Source organism: Psammomys obesus, unplaced genomic scaffold (genome assembly GCF_907164565.1).
Source record: "Psammomys obesus unplaced genomic scaffold, mPsaObe1.curated_primary_1811, whole genome shotgun sequence".
NCBI classification, from domain to species: Eukaryota; Metazoa; Chordata; class Mammalia; order Rodentia; family Muridae; genus Psammomys; species Psammomys obesus.
Genome location: NW_026586173.1, coordinates 13,917,798 through 13,939,938, shown reverse-complemented (window position 1 = coordinate 13,939,938; position 22,141 = coordinate 13,917,798). Strand labels below are relative to the sequence as shown.

Genomic DNA, 22,141 nt, shown 5'->3' with positions numbered 1-22,141 from the left:
CAGTGCTGAGATTAGAGAAATGCACTGCCATGCCTGGCCTCCATGCTTTTTTTTTTTTTTTTTTTTGAGACTGGGTCTCATGTAGTTCAAGATAGCCTTGAACTCGCATGATCCTGTCTTCATTTCCTGAGTGTTGAGATTGCAATTGTGTATCACTGTGCCTTCTTCACTTGGTGGTGGAGGTAGAGAGAACCCGAGGTGAAGTGCATTCTAGGCAAGCATGCTACCCACTGAGAGGCCTTGAGCCTCTCTCTCATCAGAGGTGCTAGAACGAGTGAGAAGAGCCTGGGCTGTGGTCTAATAATGCAGGGCCTGGGCAGCCACGGACTCTTTGGAAGAAGCATTTCCTCAAATGACATCAGGCAAAAGAAAAGTCCCTTTAGCTGCAGAGCCACTTAGTCCACTGTGTGCAGAGACAACAGAGCCCCGGACACCGAGCCCGAGAGCCTCTGAGAGCTGGGAGGGCCAGGAAAATCCTGAGACCCTCAGATACTACCGTTTATACTTTTCTCCAGTTTTGTTTAATTTTTTTACTTGTATATAGATGCGTGTTTTGTTTGTATATGCGTCTGTACACCAGAAGAGAGCATCGGACCCCATGGAACTATAGTTATAGATGGTGTGAGCTGCCATGCATGTGCTGGGAATTAACCTCGGGCCCTCTGGAAGAACAGGCAGTACTCTTCTTTTTTTTTTTTTCTTACAGAGCCCTTCACACATTTGTGTCATCCTTTTACGGGGACCGTGCTAACCTTCTCCGTATCATTCCAGTCTTAGTACATGTACTGTTGAAGTGAGCACCGGCTGGTGCCCTCAACACCGCTGAGCCTAAGCCATTTCTTCAGCCCCTTGCTGGTGTGTGTTTGTTTGTTTTGTTGTTGAGCCAGCGTTTCGCTATGGAGCTCTGTCTGTCCCGGAACTCACTCTGTGGACCAGGCTAGCCCAGAACTCACAGAGATCCCTCCCCTTGATTCTGCCTCCTGAGTGCTGGGATTGCACCTGCACTGCTCGACGACTTGTTTTTAGTTTTTGGAGACGGTTTCCCTGTGTAGCTCTGGCTGTCCCTGAGCTTGCTCTGTAGACCAGGCTGGCTTCAAACTCACAGAGACCCACTTGTTTCTGCCTCCCAAGTGCTGGGATCAAAGGCCGCCACCACCTGGCTCTGCCTGCTTTTTTTTTTTTTTTTTAAAGGATTTATTTTTTTGTTTTTGTTTTTGTTTTTTTTAAAGATTTATTTATGATTTTTAGAGCATTCTGCCTGCATGTGCACCTGGGCACCAGAAGAGGGCACTAGATCACACCATAGGTGTTTATGAGCCACCATGCAGTTGCTGGGAATTGAGCTCAGGACCCTTGGAAGAACAGCCAGTGTTCTTAGCCTCTGAGCCATCTCTCCAGCCCCTATTTACTTGTATTTCTTATAAGTGTGGTTGTTTTGTTTACATCAGATGTCTATGTGCCACATGTGTGCAGTGCACGCAGAGGCCACAAGAGGGTGTGAGAGCCTCTGGAACTGGAGTATAGTTCCCCGCCTGTGAGTGTTAGGGATTGAACCTGGATCCTCTGGAAGAGCCAGAACTGCTAGGCCATCTCTCCAGCTGTTTTTGTTGTTGTTGTTGTTTTGTTTTGTTTTGTTTTACCTCTTTTATTGAGCTTCTTTAGATTTATTTTGTATTGCAAGAGGTACAGGGGTCACCAAGACAAGCACGTGGAGGTCAGAGGACACACTTACGGGAGCTGGTTCTTTCCTTCCACCATGTGTGTCCCAAGGATTGAATTCAGGCCCCCAGGCTTGCAGCAGGTGCCTTTACCTGCTGAACCTGTTGATAAGAAAGAAATCAGGGCTGGAGAGATGGCTTAGAGGTTAAGAACACTGGCTTCCCTTCCAAAGGTCCTGAGTTCAATTCCCAGCAACCACATGGTGGCTCATAACTCTCCACAATGAGATCTAGTGCCCTCTTCTTGTGTGTAGGATTCGTGCAGACAGAACACTGTATAAATGAGCTCAGCATCCTCATCTGTAAGGACTCCTTTTCAGACATGTACTGCCAGGGCTGTCTGGGCTTGGCTGATGGAGGGCTTGCCCAGCATTCGGGAAGCCCTGGTTTCATCCCCTGAAAACACACCTGTCACCCAGCACTCAGGAGGTAGGTGGGGAGGTCAGGAGTTCACAGGAACAGGGGTACTTAGTGAGTCCTAGGCAGCCTGGACTAAATGAGACCGTTTCAAAAAAAGAAAAAAAAAACTTGCTTTCTGGAGTTCTCAGGGATTGAGGCTGCAATCGCAAAGCCAGCAGGTGACATAGATGGCATGTTGGGCAGGAAGCCAGAGGAATCACAGTGAGGGAACACCTGAGCAGAGCGACGGTGAGGATGCAGCACAGGTGTGTCTGGCCAGCGAGAAAGGCCAGCGCAAAGGTTCTGGGGCAGCATGAGAAAGGGAATTTTAGAGGCAGCTCCCAGGTCCTGGTCAGGAGTCGCTTGAAACCTCCGTTTACAGAGGCTTCCTAGGAAGAAACGAAGTGGCTGAGTGACAGCCACTATAATCCTAGCACTCTGAAGGTTGAGGCTGCAGGAATGGTGCAAACTTTACATTTTTACTTTATGTGTGTGGGTATTTTGCTTGCATGTATGTCTGTGCACAGTGTCCATTCCTGATGTCCTACCAAAGACAAGAGGACACTGGATCTCCTGGAACTGGAATTACAGATGTTTGTGAGCTGCCATGTGGGTGCTAGGATTTGAACCCCAGTCTTTTGGGTGAGCAGGAGATTCAGTACCCCTCTCTGGCCTCTGTGGGCACTGCAAGCACATGGCACATATCCATATGTTTGGCAAAACACTTACACACATAAAACAGAAGTAAAAAGCTTTATTAAAGAAGAAAAGAAGAAGCTGGCTTCAGTTGGCAGAGTGTGTGCTTGAAAGCATGATGCTGACTGCCATCCCAGAACCACGTGATCTGGCAATCCCAGCACTTCTGACGTGGAGGCAGGAGGATCAGAAATTCAATGTCTTAGCTTCCACTACATGAAACCCTGTCTCAAAACAAACCAAAATTCCAGGGCCTGGAGACACACTTCAGTTAAGAGCACAGTCTTATGGAAGGACACAGGTTCAGCTCCCAGCACCAAGAGCACAGGCTCACAACTGCCTGTGACTACCGCACAGGGGGTCTGACACTGGCTTCTGGGTTCTGTGGGTATCGGCACTCACATACACATACCCGCCCGCCCACACAACACACAGCTTTAAAAATATAAAAAAAGTGGGAGGGGGGGTTTCCAGGCAGGATTTCTCTGTGTAGCCTTGGCTGTCCTAACTCTCTATAGAGCATGCTGCTCTTGAACTCATGGATCAGCCTATCCCTGCCGGGATTAAAAAATTACACCGCTACACCTGGCAATGAGATTTAATTTTTAAAAAATTAAAGCAGTTTTACATTTAGAAATGTAAATTCTAAATGTAAATGTACATTTAGTTTTACATTTAGGGTTCTGTAGTAGTCAGGGTTCTCTAGAGTCACGGAACTAATGGATGGAATGAGTCTGTGTGTGTGTTTGAGTGCATATATGTATATACATACATAAAGGGAATTTATAGGGATGATTTACAGTCTGCAGTCCAGCTAATCCAGCAATGGCTGGCTGTGAACTGAAAGTTCAAGAATCCAGTACTTGCTCAGCCCCACGAGGCTGGATGTCTTAGTTGGTCTTCTGTATATTCTGGAATCCTGAAGAAGCAGGCTCCAGGGGCTGGAGAGATGGCTCAGTGGTTAAGAGCACTGTCTGCTCTTCCAAAGGATCTGGGTTCAATTCCCAGCAACCACACGGCAGCTCACAACTGTCTGTAACACAAATTCCAAGGGATCTGACACCTTCACATTAATGCACATAAAATAAAAAAATAAATAAATTATTAGAAGCAGGCTCCAGTGCCAGTGAAAGAATAGATGTGCCAGCAAGCCGAGGACAGGCAGTCAGAGAGCGAGACCTTTCTCCTTATAGAGGCTTCCAGCAGAAGGCGGGGCCCCGGTTAAAGGTGCACCTCCACACCTCAAGATCTGGATCGCAGGGGTGCCCTCCATTTCTGGTAGTTCATTCCAGATGTAGGCAAGCTGACAACCAATAATAGCCATCACAGGGTCTGAAGAGATGGCTCAGCACTCAACAGCACTGACTGTTCTCACAGAGAATCCAGGTTCAGTTCCCAGCATCCACATGGTGGCTCACAACTATTCCAGAGGATCTGACGGCCTCTCTGGCCTCTGTGGGCACAGCTCATCAACATACAGGCTAAACTCCTGCAGATATACAATACAAATAAATCCCTGTTCCTTCCAGGCTGGGGAACCCTGTCCATGTGACTTGTCCTTTCTGGCCTCTGGTTTCTGGATCTCTGAAATGGTCCTAGTAAGACTCCCACTACTGGCCCTCTAGCAGAGAGGGTGGCTCATGCTTTAATCCCAGCACTTGGGATGCAGAGGCAGGCAGATCTCAGAGTTGGAGGCTAGCTCTACAGAGCGAGTTCCAGGACAGCCAGGGCTACACAGAGAAACCCTGTCTTGAAAAACAAACTAACTAACTAGATAAAAACCCACTAGCAGGGGCATTGTAAACAGACAAAGCAACTAAAGCTGACTGCACAGGGACTTTAGTCAGTCAGTGGGCAGGAATGCCCTCCTTCCCCTTTGTCCTGCAACTTTTCTGGGTCCGGTGTTTAGGCCTGGATCTTAGAGGGGTTTGGATAGGATGTCTCAAACCTGAGGTCTGTCTTCTTGCTTTTCAGGAGACTGTGACCAACACTGTAGACATTTTAGATGTCATAAGCAAAGTGTGCTACTGACACCTTGGTTAAGACAGAGGACTGTGTGGTTGCTACAGAGGACAGCCCCCCAGAACAAAGATCACGTAACCCCCAGGGTCAGTAGGGCTAAGGGTGGGAAACCCCACACTTGCAGCCATATGACACTCCATTGCTGCTCAGGGGAACTTGCCCCTTTCTAAGGATTTAAGTTCAGCTGAGCTCGGTGGCACACACCTGTAATTTTAGCACTCAGAGGCAGACAATCTCTGTGAGTTCAAGAACCGTCTTGTCTACAAAGTGAGACCAGGACAGCCGAGGCTACACAGAGAAACCCTGACTCCAAACACAAAACAAAACAAAGTAGTTCGTTTTTACTTATTTTTCCGCACTGGGATGAAACTCAGGGCCTCACACCTGCTAGGCAAGTGCTCTCCCCCCGAGTGACATTACCAGGTCAGGACCACTGGGTGTGAGCCCCAGGTCACGCCGCCACCACTGCGCTGTATGGCAGATTCCCCCCTGCACGGCCGCATGGCTTCTATACAGATCCAACACAACCCTCTCCGACACGAGAAAACCCTCGTTTTGGGGGAAGAAAAATGAGGTTTATTTTCATATCATGTGTACGGGAGTCTTGCCTACACTAGTGTGTTTATGTTCCATGTGCTTGCAGTGCTGGAAGAGTACGGAAGGGAGCGGCAGATCCCCGTGAACTGAGGCTTAGACGATTGTGAGTCACCGTGTGGGTGCTGGGAGCCAAACCCAGGTCCTCTCCGAGAGCAGCCCGAGCCCTCCGCTACTCCACAACTCCACAACTCCCCAGCCACGCCCCCTGCGCACATTTTTTAAAAATTACATTTATTTACTTATTTTGGGACAGGGGAACGTGAGCACGGTTTATATGTGGGAAGCCTTTGGAAGTGAGCTTTCTTCTTCCGCCATGTGGGCTCCAGAGACTGCTCAGGGCGGCGGGCCGGGCGCCGCCTTTCCCTGCTGAGCCTCTCTACGCCCCGGCCCCACCGAGACAGCCTCGTCTGCCGGCTAAGCTTGCTCTCACCCCCTGATTCTCCTGCCCTGCCCTCGCAAATACCTGGGTGACAGTGCACACCGACACGCCCAGCTTCAGACGCACTTCAAAAAAAAACAAATTTTGGGCAATAGAGGCGGCTTAGCAAGTAAAGGCACTGACTGTGAAATACAGCGACCCGAGTTTGGTCCCCAGCCCTCACGTGGAGAGAGCGGACTCCGGAGGCCGCCCTGTGACCTCCACGCGTGCACGCACGGACACGCCACATCAATAAATAAACATTTCGAAATTTAAAAATGGGAGCAAGAGCTGGAGGGACGGTGCGACAGTCAGGGGCACTTGCTGCTCCGGCTGAGGGCGGGAGTTCTGTTCCCACCACACAGCCGGCAGCTCACAATGGCTTGTTACTCCAGCTCCAGCCCCATCGGGCACACCACCGCCACACACAAGGCACGTAAAACATAACAGATAAAAAATTCATCGATTTCATATATTCATTCTTGTTTTTTCAAGACAGGGTTTCTCTGTGTAGTCCTGACTGTCCTAGAACCCGCCTGCCTCAGCCTCTCCGAGTGCTGGATTAAAGAAAAGCTCTGCCACACCCAGCTAATTATTTTAAGTATGTCCCCACAAAGGGCTCCGGTGGAGCTAGAATTACAGGCTGTCGTGAGCCTGGATGCCGGGAATCAGACTGGGGTCCTCTGGGGATGCAGGCCGAGCTTTTAATAGCTGAGCCATCTCTCCAGGCCCCAAAATAGTAAATTCTATTTTGGGGGAAAAAATGGCTTTTGGTTGTTTGAGACAAGTAGCCCCCACTGGATTCAAACTCACAATATAGCCTAAAGTGACCTTGAATCCCCTGATCCCCCTGTCTCCACCTGGCCGGGGCTGGACTCAAAATTGTACATCAGCCTTAAAACTATGTTTAAGCTCTGCTTGGATGGATCTGAGGGTTTGAAAGGGTCAGCCACAGGGACAACTGAATGTCCTCCACAGCCGTCACCATTTCACGGGGAAGGCAATTCGGGGTTTTTAAAAAGTCTACGCAGGCCATTAATAAGGGACTCAAAAGCTGGCAAACTGTGGTGGGCAGGCTGTGGGGCCACCTGCCTGCCATCTCAGCATTAGGAAAAAAGGGACAGGTGGATCGGGAGTTCAAGACAAGCTCGGGCTAACACAGCCAGACTTGACCTCAAATACGTCAAACCAAAGCAAACAAGTGAAAACCGCAGTGCTTTCGAGCGTTAGATTCTGACGCAGCCACTCGCAGGCCCTGTGACCTTGAGATGACCTTAAACAGGCTGTCTTCCGTCAAAGCTCTTCCCCTGCCCCTGCTATATAGACCAGGCTGGCCTCCAACTCACAGATGTATCTGTCTAGGAGCGCTTTGTGTGTGTGTGTGTGTGTGTGTGTGTGTGTGTGTGTGTGTGTGCAGCAGGAGTCTGTCCTCACCTGCCCTGTGGGTCCTGGAGACTGAACCTGGCTCGTCAGGCTTGGCGGTGGGCTCCTTTACCGTGAGCCATCTCATCGGCCCTGTGAGTTTGGGACAGACCAGGAAGAGCTGTATTCCCAGGGAGCACTGAAAGCGCCCGTTACCACCGTCAGTCCCTGGGCCATCGCCCGGGGCTGCACACTGAAACGCAGACATTTTCCCTGATAATAACAGCTGTCCACACTACGTCCAGGCAGACCTGGGTCTCTTGGACCATGTAGCCCAAGGCTGGCCATGACTTTCTAAGCAGCTTAAGATTCTGATCCTCCTGGCTCCGCCTCTGGCAGAGCACTGGGTTCGGCTTTGTGTGCCCCAAGCACGTGCTCCGTCAGCTGAGCCCCGCCCTGCTTAGGTGCCTGCTTTACAGCTGGGCAAGCTGAGGCTCTGTGAAGGTGATTTGCCGAGTCCAGTGGCTAAGCTGACGGTAAAGCTAAGCTCAGGTTCAGCTCCGGGCCCTGTCGTGGCAACGTTGCCAATGACTCTGGACAAGACGGTGCTTCACCGAGCACTGTCCTCAGCTCCCTGCCCCTTTCTGATCCAGAGCAAACTTCTTGCGTAGTGAGGTGTACGTGCCTGTCATGGCAGCACCCAAGAGGTCCAGGCAGCCTGAGCTGCTGGCAGGTGGAGGGTAGGGTTGGGGGGTGGGGGGAGGCTGGGGTAGTTTAAGCAGCTGGTGGGCTGTGTTCAAGCCTTCCACTCTCCGTTCTCCTCATCACCAAAAATGCTGTACCCGGGCCCCACAGGGTCACGGGTGGTCGCCTCTTGGACCCCAGATGGTCACCTCTGTGTTCCTCTGGACCTGCCTCTCGGACTAGGGTGGGTTTGGGGGGTTACCTCATGGACTGGGGGGGCTGTCACGAAGTAGGATGAGCAGGACTTGAGGGTGCTGCATGCGGCTGGCTGCTTAGACAAGCAGACAGGCAGGTGCGTCCAGGGACATCTCGAGAGCCAGAGGTGGCACTCTGCGCCACCCCCAAGACTGAAGCCCTACCAGATCATGACCTGCGATCCGGGGCTCAGTGGGTCAAGGCGATTGCTGCCAAGTCTGATGCCCCGAGTCCAGTCCCCGGGGAGGCACACGGTGGAAGATGAAAGTTGACCCCTGAAAGCTGTCTTCTCACCTCCACACGAGCACTCCGCCACGTCTGCATGTAGGGGAGCAAACACACACAATAGCAACGATAGAGCACAAGAATTAAAGTCCAGGACTGGCCAAGGGCTATGGGTTAATCCACCTACACGTGTGGCGTCACCATGGTTTACTCCCATGCCTTGTGTCTGGAGACATCCCCAAGCTTATTTTGGGGGTCTCAGTACTTGGGGGGATGGCATTCTGGGGTGCTGTGGAACCACTGCAGGGTGAGGGACACGTGAGGGAATCTGGAGACATTTCCTCCCGTGTGTGAAGGCTGTAGGATCTGGGGGATCCCCATCGGCTTATGGGCGCTGCCTTTGCCTGTGGGAGCTGGGCCCAGGGGTGCCGGGGTGTCCGAGCTGTTCATGCTGGCACACACCTTTAGTCCCAGGACTTGCAAGGCAGAGGCAGGTAAGATCTCTTAGTGTGAGGCCACTCCAGTCTCGTGGGGAGTTCGAGACCAGCCACCAGAACTACACAGTTGAGACCCCGGTTAACCACCCCTCCCAAAAAAAAGTAAATAAATAACCGGAGAAGCTGCGTCTTCGAACACCACCCGGATTGGTGGGTGCACTGAGATTCCTGACGCACCCTGGTCTTTGGGAGCGGGGTGACTCAGACGCAATGACAGCGGTAGGAAAGGGGGGACGCGTAGGGGTCTGTGGCTACCCCACTCGGCAGGGCCTTGGAGGAAGGCGGTTGGGCTTCCTGAGGTCTGAGGCGCCCCGGCCGGGCTCCGCCCCGAGGGCGGCCCGAGCTCAGCCGGAAGGGCCGAGGCGGCGGGAGGCGCATGGCGCGGCGGGGCTGGGGCCGCATCCCCGGGCCGCGCGCGGCGGCCTTCCCGGAGGCGGCGGCCGAGGACGACGCGTTCCTGCCCGGGCCCTCCGCGGTGTCCGCGTTCTTCGGCATCACATCCCCGACGCCCCACAGACGTGTGCGGCTCTTCCGCGGCAGCGTGCAGGACTGGGGCCGCCAGGCATGGGCCGGGTGAGTGCGCGCCGCCCTGGCCAGTGGTTCGAGGCCCTTCTGAGCCCTCCAGCGTGGCCGTTAGTGGGGCTCCGGGAGGGGGCTGCGGCTTGCTTGTGCATCCTCCCCCTTTCCCCTTCCGTTGGAGGCAGAGATAAGAATCATACTGCCTTCCAGGGTTGCTGTGGAGAAACCCGATAGGGCATGCAGCAGATGCTCAATAAACTTCCTGTGCCTACTTGAAGCTGTGGTTATGCCTTGGGGGACTTGAGGCCAAGTCAGCATCGCTGTGACTCCAGAACCTGGTTTTTGTTTTTGTTTTTGTTTTTGTTTTTTGAGGCAGGGTTTCTCTGTGTAGCCCAGGCTGTCCTAGAACTCGTTCTGTAGACCAGGCTGGCCTTGAACTCAGAGTTCCACCTGCCTCTGCCTCCGGAGTGCTGGGATTAAAGGGGTGTGCCACCACACCCGGCAAGATTTTTTTTTTTTTTTTAAGTTTTGTGTTTCTGGATTTTGTTTGGGGACACAGTCTCATGTAACTCAGGCTAGCCTCCGGTTTACAGTATAGGATGGTCTTGAACTTCTGATCCTCTTGCAGCTACCTCCCAAGTGCTAGAATTATAATCGTACCACACCGCGCAGGTTCAGGCCAAACCTTTGTATTAGGCAGGTGTTCTACTCCCTGCGGCTTTGAGGTAAGGTCCCACTCTGTAGCCCAGGCTAACCCAACCTGCAGCAAGAGGGCTTGGGCTACTGGCATGAGCTACCAAACTTGGGAACAAGTTTCTGTTGAGTTCCACCAGCCTCTGACAGCCTGTGAAGTGACAGGGCAGGCGCCTGAAGGGGTGGCTTTGAGTCTGTGTTCCTCCACTCCTCGGCCCGCCTCCCTGCGTGTCACTCAGGCCTTCCCCAGGGTCTTGTTTGGTAATGATAGCACCTTGTGGCATGAGGGGTGGATGGTTGCCTAGACAGACTGCAGATGGGCTGTGGGGACAGGAAGCCTGAGGGAGCCAGGCCTAGAAACCACATCCGGTGTGCCTTCCAAACATCCCTTTCTCCTGGAGACCGCGGTCGCCTGGAGGTGGGCCCAGGTTGTTGGTGGGTCGACTCCCGGCGCGGTGCCCCGTTCTCTACACACGCTTGTTTAGAGCAGAGGCTGTTGGGAGTCCCCCTGGGCACTGAGCAAGAGGTGGGAGGGGAGAGGACAGTAGAGGTTTGGCTTTCAGGATGGGGCAAGTGTCCCTTCGGTTTGATTCTGCCCCTCCGCCCCCCAGCTCCGCCTCCCAGCATCTGTCACCCCGGCCCTCCCGAGGGTCTTGATCACCCAGCCCTGTGCGGTGCGTCTAGTTCCCCCGCGGGCACACGGTGGCGATCTGAGACCTGGAGGTGGCCCAGCTCGACGTCAGGCCGGGGAGGGGTGGAAGGCGGGGCCGGGGCAGAGGGAAGGGCCGCGGGCTGGGAGCCGGGGAAACCGGAGCCCCGGGCGTCCCCGAGGCCCGGGGAGGGACCGCGGCAAGTGGGCGCTCAGTTTCACAGCGCCCTTCTGCAAGAGGGAGGCAGGCGCGAGGAGGACGCGAGCACCCGGGATCGTGTCCCCGGGGGGAGGGCACGGGGGTGGTGCCAGGGGCTAGGACAGGACAAGTGTGGAGGCGGTGCCGGCGATCGCTGGCACCTCGGGCCTGGCGTGCAGCGCCGCACACGCTCCGGTGCAGCCGCCGGTCCCCAATGCCGGTCCCGACGGCGCCTGGCTCCCATGCGCTCCAGTGCCGCGCCCCGGGCCCGGCCCCGACCCCCGGCCTTGGCACTGCCCCTGGGACCGGAGTCACTGACCCACTTCTCCTTCAGCGAGGAGGACACTCTTCGACACCCCCCCAGCAGATGCGTGAGGTGGGTGGCCCGTCGCCAGTGCCTTTCTTTGTGACCTGAAGGTGCTCTTGCCTGTCCGGGTTAGAGGACCCTTTCCAGGGTAGCCAGCCTTGGGGGAGTCCCCTAAGCAGCTTTCCGCGTCTAACAAGAGACCCTGTTAAGGCCCTAACCTTAAAAATGTGGGTGCTGCTGATGGTAGGGCTACAGAGAGTGGGTGCTAATTTCCACCCCAACTCGTCTCTTCGAAGTTGGGGTTCCTTGACGCTTTCTGTCCCCATGCCCCCTCAACCTGAATATCTAGGTTACCTGAATACCCTGGCAGCAAATACGGGTGTCCAGCCTGTCACCTGGGCTCCACTCCCAAGCCGTTGGCCAAGAGCCAGGCCCCTAAGGCCTTACATGGCTTCTCCAGCCCCCACCCCCACTCCCCAGCTGGGGCTGTCAGACTGAAAGCCAAGCCCTGGTGTGTGGGGGAAGGTGTGTGACCGTGCCCAGAGGGCATTTTGAGTTGGGTGGGTAGAGCTGTGCCAGGAAGTGACCTTTAAGTTTTCTGGAGTTGCGTCTCTTCCGTGCCTCACTGCACCGTCTGGTCAGATACCTTGATGGACTCAGACACACTGTATCCAGCAAAAACACACTGGGCCACACCCACATCTGGGTTCAGCTGGGTCACCTGCTGTTTGCTGTTCTAGACTCAGCCTGGGGTCTCCAGGTTAGTCAAGGCACTGGGAGAACCCGCCAGTGACCCGTGACCCTAACAGGCGATCCCAGATGTTAACGATTCCAGACCGCCCCTACGCAGCCTGGTCTACACCTCCTTTTCCAGGAAGACATTATTATCGCCCCCCCACACATACTCACACACACTTCAAAACCACTTGGGTCAGGGACAAGCCACACTGTCTGTGGGACATTCTCATGAGGTCACAGGAATGTGAAAACAGACACCTGTGGGACACCTGACACCCCCCCCCATCCCGTGCAGCTCTGCATGAAGGGTGTCGTGGACACACAGGTCCCCTGCCCTCGGCCTAGACGTGTGCCAAGACTTGACACCCAGCCCCGAAAACATCAGTGGCACCTGGCACCACGAGCCCGCCTGGCAGACACATGCCGGAGCCGGCACTCAACCTCTGAGTGACCTTCACAGAGCAAACCAGTCCTTTCCACAGAGGCTTGCTGGCACCTCCTCCGAGGCAGCCAGCTGGAGAAGGGCGAGGAGCCTGGGAGGCAGCAGGCTTGTTTCTGCGCCCAGAATGCAGAGCCAAGCGGTCCCCGGTTCAAGGCCACCCCTGACCAAGTTATTCAGCCTTTTGGTTTGTTGGCTGTTTAAGCCAGGCTGGCTGGCCTCTGATTTGCTGTGTAGCTAAGGACGACCTAAGTTAAACAACTGATTCTCCTGCCTCCACCTCCTGGGGTGCTGGGATGGCAGGCCTGTTTACTTGGTGCTGGGATGGGACCCAGGGCTTTGACTGACTCATCCTCCCTCGCCTCCTCATTGTCAGTTTTCTTGCCTGGAAAGCAGAGTAACAATGCCTATGTGGGCATATTTAGTGCCTAGCACAGGACACTCAGTAGCATTTGTTTGTGTTTGGGTTCCTTTCTTATATTACGTGAACCTTTAACATTTCCTGGGGTGGCACGTGCGGACTTCACAGGACAAAACTTTCAGGTGTCTATTCTCCCTCGACTGTGCGAGTCCCGGGAATGAACCTTTGCCTACTGAGCCATGTCACTGAGCCTGAAGCTCACTGACTGGGCAAGGCTGTGTGGCCGGGGAGATGCAGGAATCCTGTCTTCATCTCCCCAGCGCTGCCTCTGGGGGTCCAGACTCTGGTGCCCCTGCCTGCCTTTACCGCTGTCCGGGTGGTGGCTGTGGCGCCAGCCTCCTGTCCTCAGCGTGCCTTGTGGCTTTGCCTCCTGTTGGGAGGCAGTGATGGGCGGGGCGGGGGTCTCCTCCCTTACATTTGTATTTCTTTTCTGCGCACGTGAGTAGCCGTGTGCCGGCGTCTACAGGACAGCACGCAGGCGGAGCACAGCGGGCAGCCCGTGGGGGTCCCTTCTTCCACAGTGAGTCCCAGGGAGCACCCTGAGGTCGCTCTGCTCCGTTGCAGTCTGGGCTCAGCTGACCCTCGTTTCTCCCCAGGCTTCAGTTCAACAGCCCGGTCCTGTCCCCCGGGCCTGCGCTCAGCTCAGGGGACACTCAGGCCTGAAGCACAAACAACAGCACCTAAGGGACCATCTCCTCGCCACGCAGGCCACTGCGCTCCCACTGACGCGCACTGCTTCCCCAGGGCCAGGCAGGTTTGCCACCGGGATGGCAGCCGAGAGGCCGCCCGGGGTCAGTGTGGAGACCTAAACCCTAGCCTAAGTTCCTGTGTGGAGGGCGGGGAGGGGGGGGTTCACAGCGGGAGCCTCGAACTGCCCTGGTCCCGGAAAGACGGGATATGGTCCCCAGGCAGCCGGGCCACCCAGCGGTCGATGAGCCTCCGTGCCTCGGCTTTCGTGTTCTTTGGGATTTTAACAGGACCCACCTCAAGAAGACGGTGGCAGAAATAAACAGGTCGGTAGCACAAAGCGTTTTAACAGAAGCAGGCAGACAGCGAGGATGTGTGAAGTAGGGTAGGCCGATGGCCCGGTGTGAGTCACCACGAGCGCCGCCGGGCCTGACCATGTGAGCCCAGTCCCAGGGATGCTCAGAGTACAGTGATTCTGGTCTCAGCTCTCGGAGCTGCCATGGCACCGACTCTGATTCCGGTCGCTGACAGTCCTGTCAACCTTTCTGCCCAGTTCTGTCCTTCGGCCTTTTCAACACTTTTTCTGTATTTAATCAGCCACGTCCCTCAAGAAAATTCGAATTAAAACAACTTAGTTTTAGCTTATGAATGTTTTGTCTGCACGCATGTCTGTGTGATCACATGTGTGCCTGGAGCCTGCGGAGGCCAAAACAGGGTATCTTACCCCTGGAACTGGAGTTACAGGTGGTTGTAAGCCACTGTGTGGGAGCTGGGGAATCGAACCCATGTCCCCTGCAAGAGCGGCCAGGGCTCTTCACAGCTGGGCTATCTCTCCAGTCCTTCAGTTGATTTTTAAAGGCTTTTCCCCCTTTTTCTTTTTGAAGCCTGGGGAGAAATGAGGGGTCAGAGAACTGTAGACTGCAATCCTCAAGACAGTAAACAAACAAGTAAAATGTAATAATGTTTTTCAAAAATGGAAGGCAGGTCTGTGTCTAGGCTGGAGTCCTGTGCCCAAGGTATGAAGACCAACACGGCCAAATCTAAACGCCAGTCTGGAGTTGGAACCAGTGGTCGCAGAGGTGCGCCTGAGAGAGGCCTTAAAGGATGCACTTGGCACAGCAGGTGCTCGCTGAATGAGCACTGCTGTCAAAGGCTAAAGTTCATCTGTGTCTTTGCCTTAGAGGCTTTTTAATTTTATTTTTTGTTTTTATGTTCTTGGGTCTTTTTCAAGACACAGTTTCTCTGTGTAGCCCTGGCTATCCAGGAACTCACTCTGCAGACCAGGCTGGCCTCGGACATAAAGATCCACCTGCCTCTGCCTCCTGAGTGCAGAGATTAAAGGCCTGTGCTGCTATGTCCAGCTTTTTGTTTGTTCCTTTGTTTTGTTTTTTATTTTTGAGACAGGGTTTCTCTGTATATCTTTCCTTGGCTGTGCTGGAACTCACTCTGTAGCCCAGGCTGGCCTCAAACTCAGAGATACACCTGCATCTGCCTCTCAAGTGCTAGGATTAAAGGAGTTTTTTATTTTTAAACACACTTAGTGTGTGTGCACGTGTGTGCGTGAGCACCAAGGAGTGTGTGGGGGTTGGAGGACACCTCTTAGGAGTCAGTTCTCTCTCCTCTATGTGCTCCTAGGAATCAATCCTGGGTGCAAGCTTGCTGGCAAGTGCCTCTACCCCCGCCACCAACCCAACTATCTCGCTGGCCCAGTTTTTATTTGCTCATCTTTGAATACTGGAGGTAGAACCCAGGGCCTCACCACGCAAGTGCCTTATCACTCTCCTAGGCTTTGATTTGCTTACTTGGGTCTCATTATAGTCTAGGCTGCCCTTAAGCTTGCAATCCTCCTACCTCAGCCTCCCAAGCGCTGGGATTACAGGCGTGCTGCACTGCGTGAATTCTGCCATGTGTGATGTGACTACGTATTCTAGTCTTATCTCTTTCTGTCGTGTGCATATTATGTATGTGGAGTCGGGGGGTCTGGAAGTCTGAGGTCAACATCAGGGGTCTTCTACTGCTGTCCACATTCCCTTTGGAGCTGTTCCGCTCTCCTGCGGAACAGGGCCCCAGGATCTGAGCCCCAGGATCTGCCTGTGTCTGCTTCCCAGTGCAGGGGTTTCACACTCCTGTGGCTTTTACACACCCAGCTTTTACGGAGATGTTGGAGACCAGAACTCAGTTTTTGTTTGTTTATTTTGAGACAGGGTGTCTCTGTGTAGCCTTGGCTGTTCTGGACTTACTTTGTAGACCAGGCTGGTCTCACAGAGATCCACCTGCCTCTGCCTCCCTGAGCACTGGGATTACAGGCATGTGCCACCGAGCCCAGCTTCAGAATTCAATTTCTTATGACTGCACGGCAGAGGCTGTATCCACTGAGCATCCCTTGGTTTGTATCTTTTAGAAAAATTTATTGGAGCCAACAGGCGGAGAGGCAGGCCACAGGCACGGGACTGGCAGTCAAGCAGAAAGCCCTGCATTCGATTCCAGAACCCCCATGGTAGAAGGAAAGGCTGAGTCCCTCCAGTTCTCTGCCGCGGCATGGCACACATGTGTATCCCCATGCACACAAACAGACATGCTCAAGTTTTGTGTCAGCTGTCCATTTTCTCACGGTGTGCACTATTCCACAGTGTGAATCCCCTAGACTCTATCAGTTCATCAGTTGCTAGATGGTTCTGGTTATTCGTTTTTGGTAGTTGGCAGCTACTATGAACATTTTTTCGCCTGTGGCCTTTTTTCTTATTCTTTTTTTTTTTGTTTTGTTTTTTTGTTTTTGGACACAGGGTTTCTCTGTAGACCATGCTGGCCTCGAACTCACAGATCCACCTGTTTCTGCCTCCAAAGTGCTGGGATTGAAGGCATGTGTCAGTCTTTTTTTTTTTTTTTTTAATTAAAGACCTAGTTTCTTTGCATAACAGTCCTAGCTATCCTGGAACTCTCTCGGTAAATCAGGCTGGCCTCGAACTCAGATATCTGCCTGCCACTGCCTCCCAAGGGCTGGCACTTAACTACTTAGCAAAGACTTTACTGAGGGCTGTGGTCCTTCCAATGAACTCAAGGTCACCTTGGTTTGCTAAAGCTGGAGCCAAAGTTTATCTTCACACAGCCCTTGCTAAGAGCTGACATTTTGGCCAGTGACATTTTGCCACAGTGCTTTTCTTTGGAGTCCCTGTATGGGCATTTGGACTGTGAGCTATTGTGACGACCTCAGAATTCCCCCACCCTGAATTTTTTATAATTAACATTATTTATTTAGGGTGGACATGTGTGGGTACAAGGGCAAGGGTCTTAGAGTCGATCGAGGTCAGTGAATAGAGCCATCCCAGTGGCCCTTAAAACTTTTAATTAATTGACTTTTAGACAGGGTTTGGCTCTAGACCCAGACTTGTTTCAGATTCATGGCAATGCTCTTGCTGCTTCCGCCTTCCAAGAGCAGAGATTACAGATGTGAGCCAGCACGCCATCTGTGTGTGTGTGTGTATGCGCATGTGTGTGTGTGCGCACACATGTGTGTGTCTGTGTCTGTGTGTGTGTGTGTGTAGGTCGGAGGACAACCGTGGGAGTCATTTTCCTCCTACAAACTGTGTCTCAGTTGACACTCAGGTCAGCAGGCCTTTGTGGCAAGCATCTTGACCTGCTGAGCTATCCCTCCAGCCCCTGCACTGCCCGTTTTGTCTTGAAACAGGGTCTCATGAAGCCCAGGCGAGCCTTGAACTCTGGTCTTCCTGTCTTCACTTCCCAAGTGAGGGACTCACAGGCACGCATCACCATTCCTGATTTTATGCAGTGCTGGTCCCGGAGCCCAGAGCCTTGGGCAAGCTCGGAAAGTTCTCTGCCCTCCGAACTACACCCTCAGCCCCAGACAGTGTGTGTATGGAAAAGGAAAATGGGGTTGGCCAGGTGGTGGTGGCACACCCTTCTAATCCCAGCATTTGGGAGGCAGAGGCAGGCAGATCGATGTGAGTTCAAGGCCAGCCTGGTCTACAGACTGAGTTCTAGGACATCAAGGGCTACACAGAGAAACCCTGACTTAAAAAGTTAAAAAAAAAAGAAAGAAAGAAAGAAAGAAAGAAAGAAAGAAAGAAAGAAAGAAAGAAAGAAAAGTAAAATGGGGTCCCTTTAAGGCCTGAAGGCAGATCCTCATGCTTGCCTGGCAAGCACTTGACCAACTGAGGTATCTCCTCAGCCCCTGTCTCCCCAAATCTCTGCCACAAACCTCTGTCATCTTCACACCTCCTGACCCCTCCAGCGCCACCTCATTCCCCCTGACTCTCCTTCCCTCTGTCCCTTACAGCTTGGAGGCAGAAAATGGGCCGACACCATCCCCCGGCCGCAGCCCCCTGGACTCGCAGGCGAGCCCGGGGCTCCTGCTGCACACTGGGACAACCAGCAGCCAGCGCAGAGAGTCCTTCCTCTATCGCTCAGACAGCGACTATGACATGTCACCCAAGACTATGTCCAGGAACTCATCTGTCACCAGTGACGCGTGAGCACACCCTGCCCTACTCACCAGATCCCCTAGGCCTGGCCCTGCCACCAGCCAACCTTCCTAGCAGAGCGTGGGGCACCGAACCCACACACACACACATTGTCCTCCCCTCGGGAGGGAAAGCAGACCCTCTCCCTTTTACACAGGACTTACAAGCTTTTAAAGTTTGCCTTGGTGCCCGGCTCTGCCCGCACCCAGTCACTGGTTACCTTCAAGTCTGGCCCTCCCTCGACTCCAACCCTAGACAGGGTCTGAAGCCCAGACGGGCTTCAAACTATGTAGCTGAGGCTGTTCTCAAATTCCTGATCCTCCTGCCTCAGTCGTGGGCATTACTGATGTACACCACCATGTTTGTGGGGTAGTGGGGATTGAACCCAGGGCTTCCCGTATACTAGGCAAGCACTCTGCCAACCGAGCTACACCTCCACAAGCAGGCAAGCTAACCTCAAACGTGTGATCCCCTGTCTCAGCCTTCTGGGTCCCACTTCCTGCATATGCCCCTCCCATCTGTAGCCCTCCAGCGTGTTCTTCCTACTGTTGCCTCCAATGTGTCTCCTCCCTCCTCCTGGACCCAAGCCCAGCCTCCGCCCCATAGACCTGGGTCCCTGACCTGCTCCTGTTCTTACTTTCAGGTATGTCGAAGACCTCATTGTGACACCGTTTGCCCAGGTGAGACCTCCTCCCACGGGAAAGGGGCCCAGCCTGGCGGGCCCCTCCTCACAGCTGTCCCTCACCCCAGGTGCTGGCCAGTCTCCGAAGCGTTCGAAGCAATTTCTCACTCTTAACCAATGTGCCCATCCCCAGCAACAAGTAAGTGGAGCTGAATCCCCAGCACCCGTACTCATGACTTAGGAAAAGCCACCGTGGGCACCCCTCAGGGAGTGGAGCGCCTGCATTGTGTTTGGGAGGCTCTGGGCTTCCACCCTCAGCAGCCCATAAGCCAGGCCTATCGGTGCACACCTGTGATCCTGGAACTCAGGGAACGGAGACAGAAGGGTCAGGAGCTCAGGCTCCTCCTTGGCTACATAGGGAGTTTCAGGACAGCCTGGTCTGCGGGAGACCTTGTCTCAAAGTGGAGGAAAAGAGAAAAAGAACAGCTGGGTTTAGTTTCAGCCTGCCTTGTGACGTCAGGCCAGCCGGCTCTTGACCCCTGGGTTGAAGCAACCCTGTCTAAGTCAGGGAACTGATACTTCTAGGAATGAAGGCCTGCATGATGGTGGTGACGCTCCGGGCCCCAGCTCTTGCACCGGGCTCCGGGCTGATACGCCGACTTCCTAGACAGATGGCAAGGAGGGGTGCCTGTGTTTCCCTTCTGTGGGATGGAAGCTGCGGAAGGGCTTTAATTAGAAAGCCTCTGTGAGAAACCCAGGAGGTGACACACAGAAAACGCTAGAACATTGTCTGGTGCGCAGTATATGCTCAACAAATAAGGACAGTTCAAGTTGGGCAGGATGGCTCAGTTGCTGAAAGGTGCTTGCAGTTAGATTTGACAACCTGAGTTCAATCCCCAGAACCCACACGGTGCATGGAGGGAGCTCACTCCACAGGTATGGCTGGAGGGATGGGTGGTTGAATGGTTGAGAGTGGGCGCCGCTCTGGCCGAGGGTTTGAGTTCAGCTCTTCACCCACGGGGGCAGCTCACAGCCGATGCCCTCTTGTGGACGCCAAGGGCACCTGAACTCACATGCGGGACATGCACAAACATGCACACACACACACACACACACACACACAGAGTCAAGAGTTAAAAATTGGGATGGTGGTACATACCTTCAATCTAAGCTCTGTGGAGGCAGAGGGAGCTCTGTGAGCTCAAGACTAGCCCGGTCCACATAGTGGGTTCCAGGCTTGCCAATGCTACCCAGAGAAACCCTGTCTTTAAAAAAATAAAAAATAAATAAAAAATAGGAGGGAGAGATGGTTTCGATGGTTTCTTTTCTCTTTAGGGCTGAGGGTGTGGCTGAAAATTATCAGTAGTAACAGCCATTCTCAAAAGCTTGAGAAGTTGGGGAGAAAAGGAAATTTGAAAACACAGGGTCTGGTCCTGTGCGGATCCCCTGTGTGGCACAAATGAAGCTAGAGTCCATCCAGCCAGATGTGGTCCCCTCACCTGCCATGCCAGAGCTCAGGAGGAGGCCGTGGCAAGATCTTGCGTTCCAGTCCAGCCCATGCTTTAGGGAGACCCTGTTTCAAACATTACCACCTGCAAAAGAACCTAGTTTCACCTAACTGAGCCTCCGTGTTCTCTGTATGGCCTCTGGGGCCGGGTATACAGTTCAGTGGTAGGATGTTTACCCTGCATTTGGGGGCCAGAATTCAATCTCAGGCACCACAGAAACAAGCAAACTGGGGCTGAGGCTCAGTTTGCCTAACATGCATGGAGTCCTGGGCCCCAGCACCCCATACACAGGGAAGCGTGTAACCCATGCTGTGAAGGTGGGGTGGTGAGGATCAAGGTCCTCTTTGGCTGCATGGTGAGTTCAAGGCCAGCCTCAGCGGAGACTCTCTCACAGATGACAAATTCAGGCTCTGAAATTCCATGAGCTCTCAGAATCAAGGAAGCTGCCATGGAGAGGGGAGGCCGGGTCTGGGAGAACCCAGGCTGACACTGGAGTCTTTTTTTTTTTTTTTTTTTCTTGCAGGCGGTCCCCCCTGGCTGGCCCACCCTCTGTCTGCAAGGCCACGCTGTCAGGTAGCTAAGCCTAGAGGTGGGTGGACCCTCATCCCTGGGGCGGGACCCTCCAGCTCACTTCCCTGGCCACCCTTTCCTCAGAGGAGACGTGCCAGCAGCTGGCCCGGGAGACCCTGGAAGAGCTGGACTGGTGTCTAGAGCAGCTGGAGACCATGCAGACCTACCGCTCCGTCAGCGAGATGGCCTCGCACAAGGTGGGCGGGGCTGGGAGGTGGCGAGGCCGGTGGGCGGGGCCTGGCGCGGTGGGCGGGACCAGTGGACAGGGTGAAGGGTGTGGCGTGGATTGGACCACTGAGCTACCTGAGTGCTTCTGAATGGGCGTCCCGGTGGGTGGGTGGCCGACCCCTCCGCAGGACGACTAATGTTAATCCATGAGTGACCCCAATTCCGTGACAGAACCTATAAGTTTACCCTGGGGCCTGTGAATGATGCCAGAGGCTTAGGGGGTGGGGTAGTGGGGTAGCAATTGGCAGAACCAATTACTGTGGCGGGAAGTGGAGCGGATGCCGGTCCCGGGGCAGGGATTGTGTGCAAAGCTCATCACCAGATCCGGGTGCTGAGCAGGGCCGAGGCCTGGGTTAGAACCCTGGGCCTGGCGTGCGGCGGTGTCCTTACAAGAACTAAAGTGGCGTGTACCCCGGGCTTTCCTCGGGGCTGAAGGGTGTGGGGGGCGGAGCTGGTTTAGTTGTGCATATTCTTAGCAGGTGACCGTTGCTCACGGAGGTCGAGTGATCTCTGGGTCTTTGTCCCTGCCTTCCAACCTGTGTGGCTGTCGGCTCTTTGCTCGTTGCAAGTTCATCTGGAGCCCTGGCGAGGGCTCGTGTGCGGGTGTGTGCACAGACAGCCATGTGGCGTGCTGTGGGAGTCCAGGCTGTACCGAGGGAGGAATCTGGTCCCGAACTGAGCCTGAGCGTGTCTGATTCTGTGCAGGTTCTAGGCTTTGCAAAGGGCGGGCCTCGGGCTTCCCTGTCCAGCTGACGGTGAACTGCCCCACTCCAGGGGCACAGTTCAGTGATCGAGGCCCTCCGAAGGAGGCTTCCGGGAGTGTGCAGCGCTTGGGAGCGGGTGTCTACCAGGAAATGAGTGTGCAGGTGGGGGCGGGCTTCTTCGGGAGTGCTACCTCCATGTGGGTGGAGGCTTGTCTGGGAAAAGGAGTTCAAGGACAGCTGTGTCCCCGAGGGTGGGTTACACTATCTCTCGAAGCGTGTGTGTGAGTGTGCGTACACCGGCATGCACAGTTGCTTACACACGTGTTTCTGTGACGACGTGTGTTGATTTGCACCTCTAAGTGTGTCAGAGCTTGGGCACTTGTTCCTTAGTCTGTGTCTGCCTGTGGACTCCTGAAGATAGGGGTGGGACTGAGGACCTTTGCTGTGTTCAAATGTGCAGCTAGGGCTGTGTTGTGGCCTTGAAGCTGTGGGGTGTGTGTGTGTGT

The 22,141-nt window shown here is 54.1% G+C and overlaps 1 protein-coding gene and 1 non-coding gene across 5 annotated transcripts in view; one reads left to right on the top strand and one right to left on the bottom strand.

Annotated features, from left to right (window-relative positions):
- Positions 1-22,141, top strand: part of Pde4a (phosphodiesterase 4A) — a 48,452-nt gene that overhangs the window by 8,833 nt on the left and 17,478 nt on the right. The window contains exons 1-7 of one of the 4 annotated variants that reach the window (XM_055601325.1): positions 9,243-9,446; positions 11,268-11,309; positions 17,820-18,011; positions 18,647-18,683; positions 18,754-18,824; positions 20,657-20,706; positions 20,788-20,900. In XM_055601325.1, the coding sequence (XP_055457300.1) occupies positions 9,250-9,446; positions 11,268-11,309; positions 17,820-18,011; positions 18,647-18,683; positions 18,754-18,824; positions 20,657-20,706; positions 20,788-20,900 (702 nt within the window). In that variant the 5' untranslated portion in view covers positions 9,243-9,249. Of the gene's footprint in view, positions 1-9,242; positions 9,447-11,092; positions 11,310-17,819; positions 18,012-18,646; positions 18,684-18,753; positions 18,825-20,656; positions 20,707-20,787; positions 20,901-22,141 lie in introns of those variants that run through there. The other 3 variants (XM_055601320.1, XM_055601321.1, XM_055601322.1) reach the window with 3 other exon arrangements.
- LOC129672189 (U6 spliceosomal RNA) lies at positions 695-801 on the bottom strand. Its single transcript, XR_008719462.1, has one exon. It is a non-coding gene; the product is annotated as a U6 spliceosomal RNA (small nuclear RNA).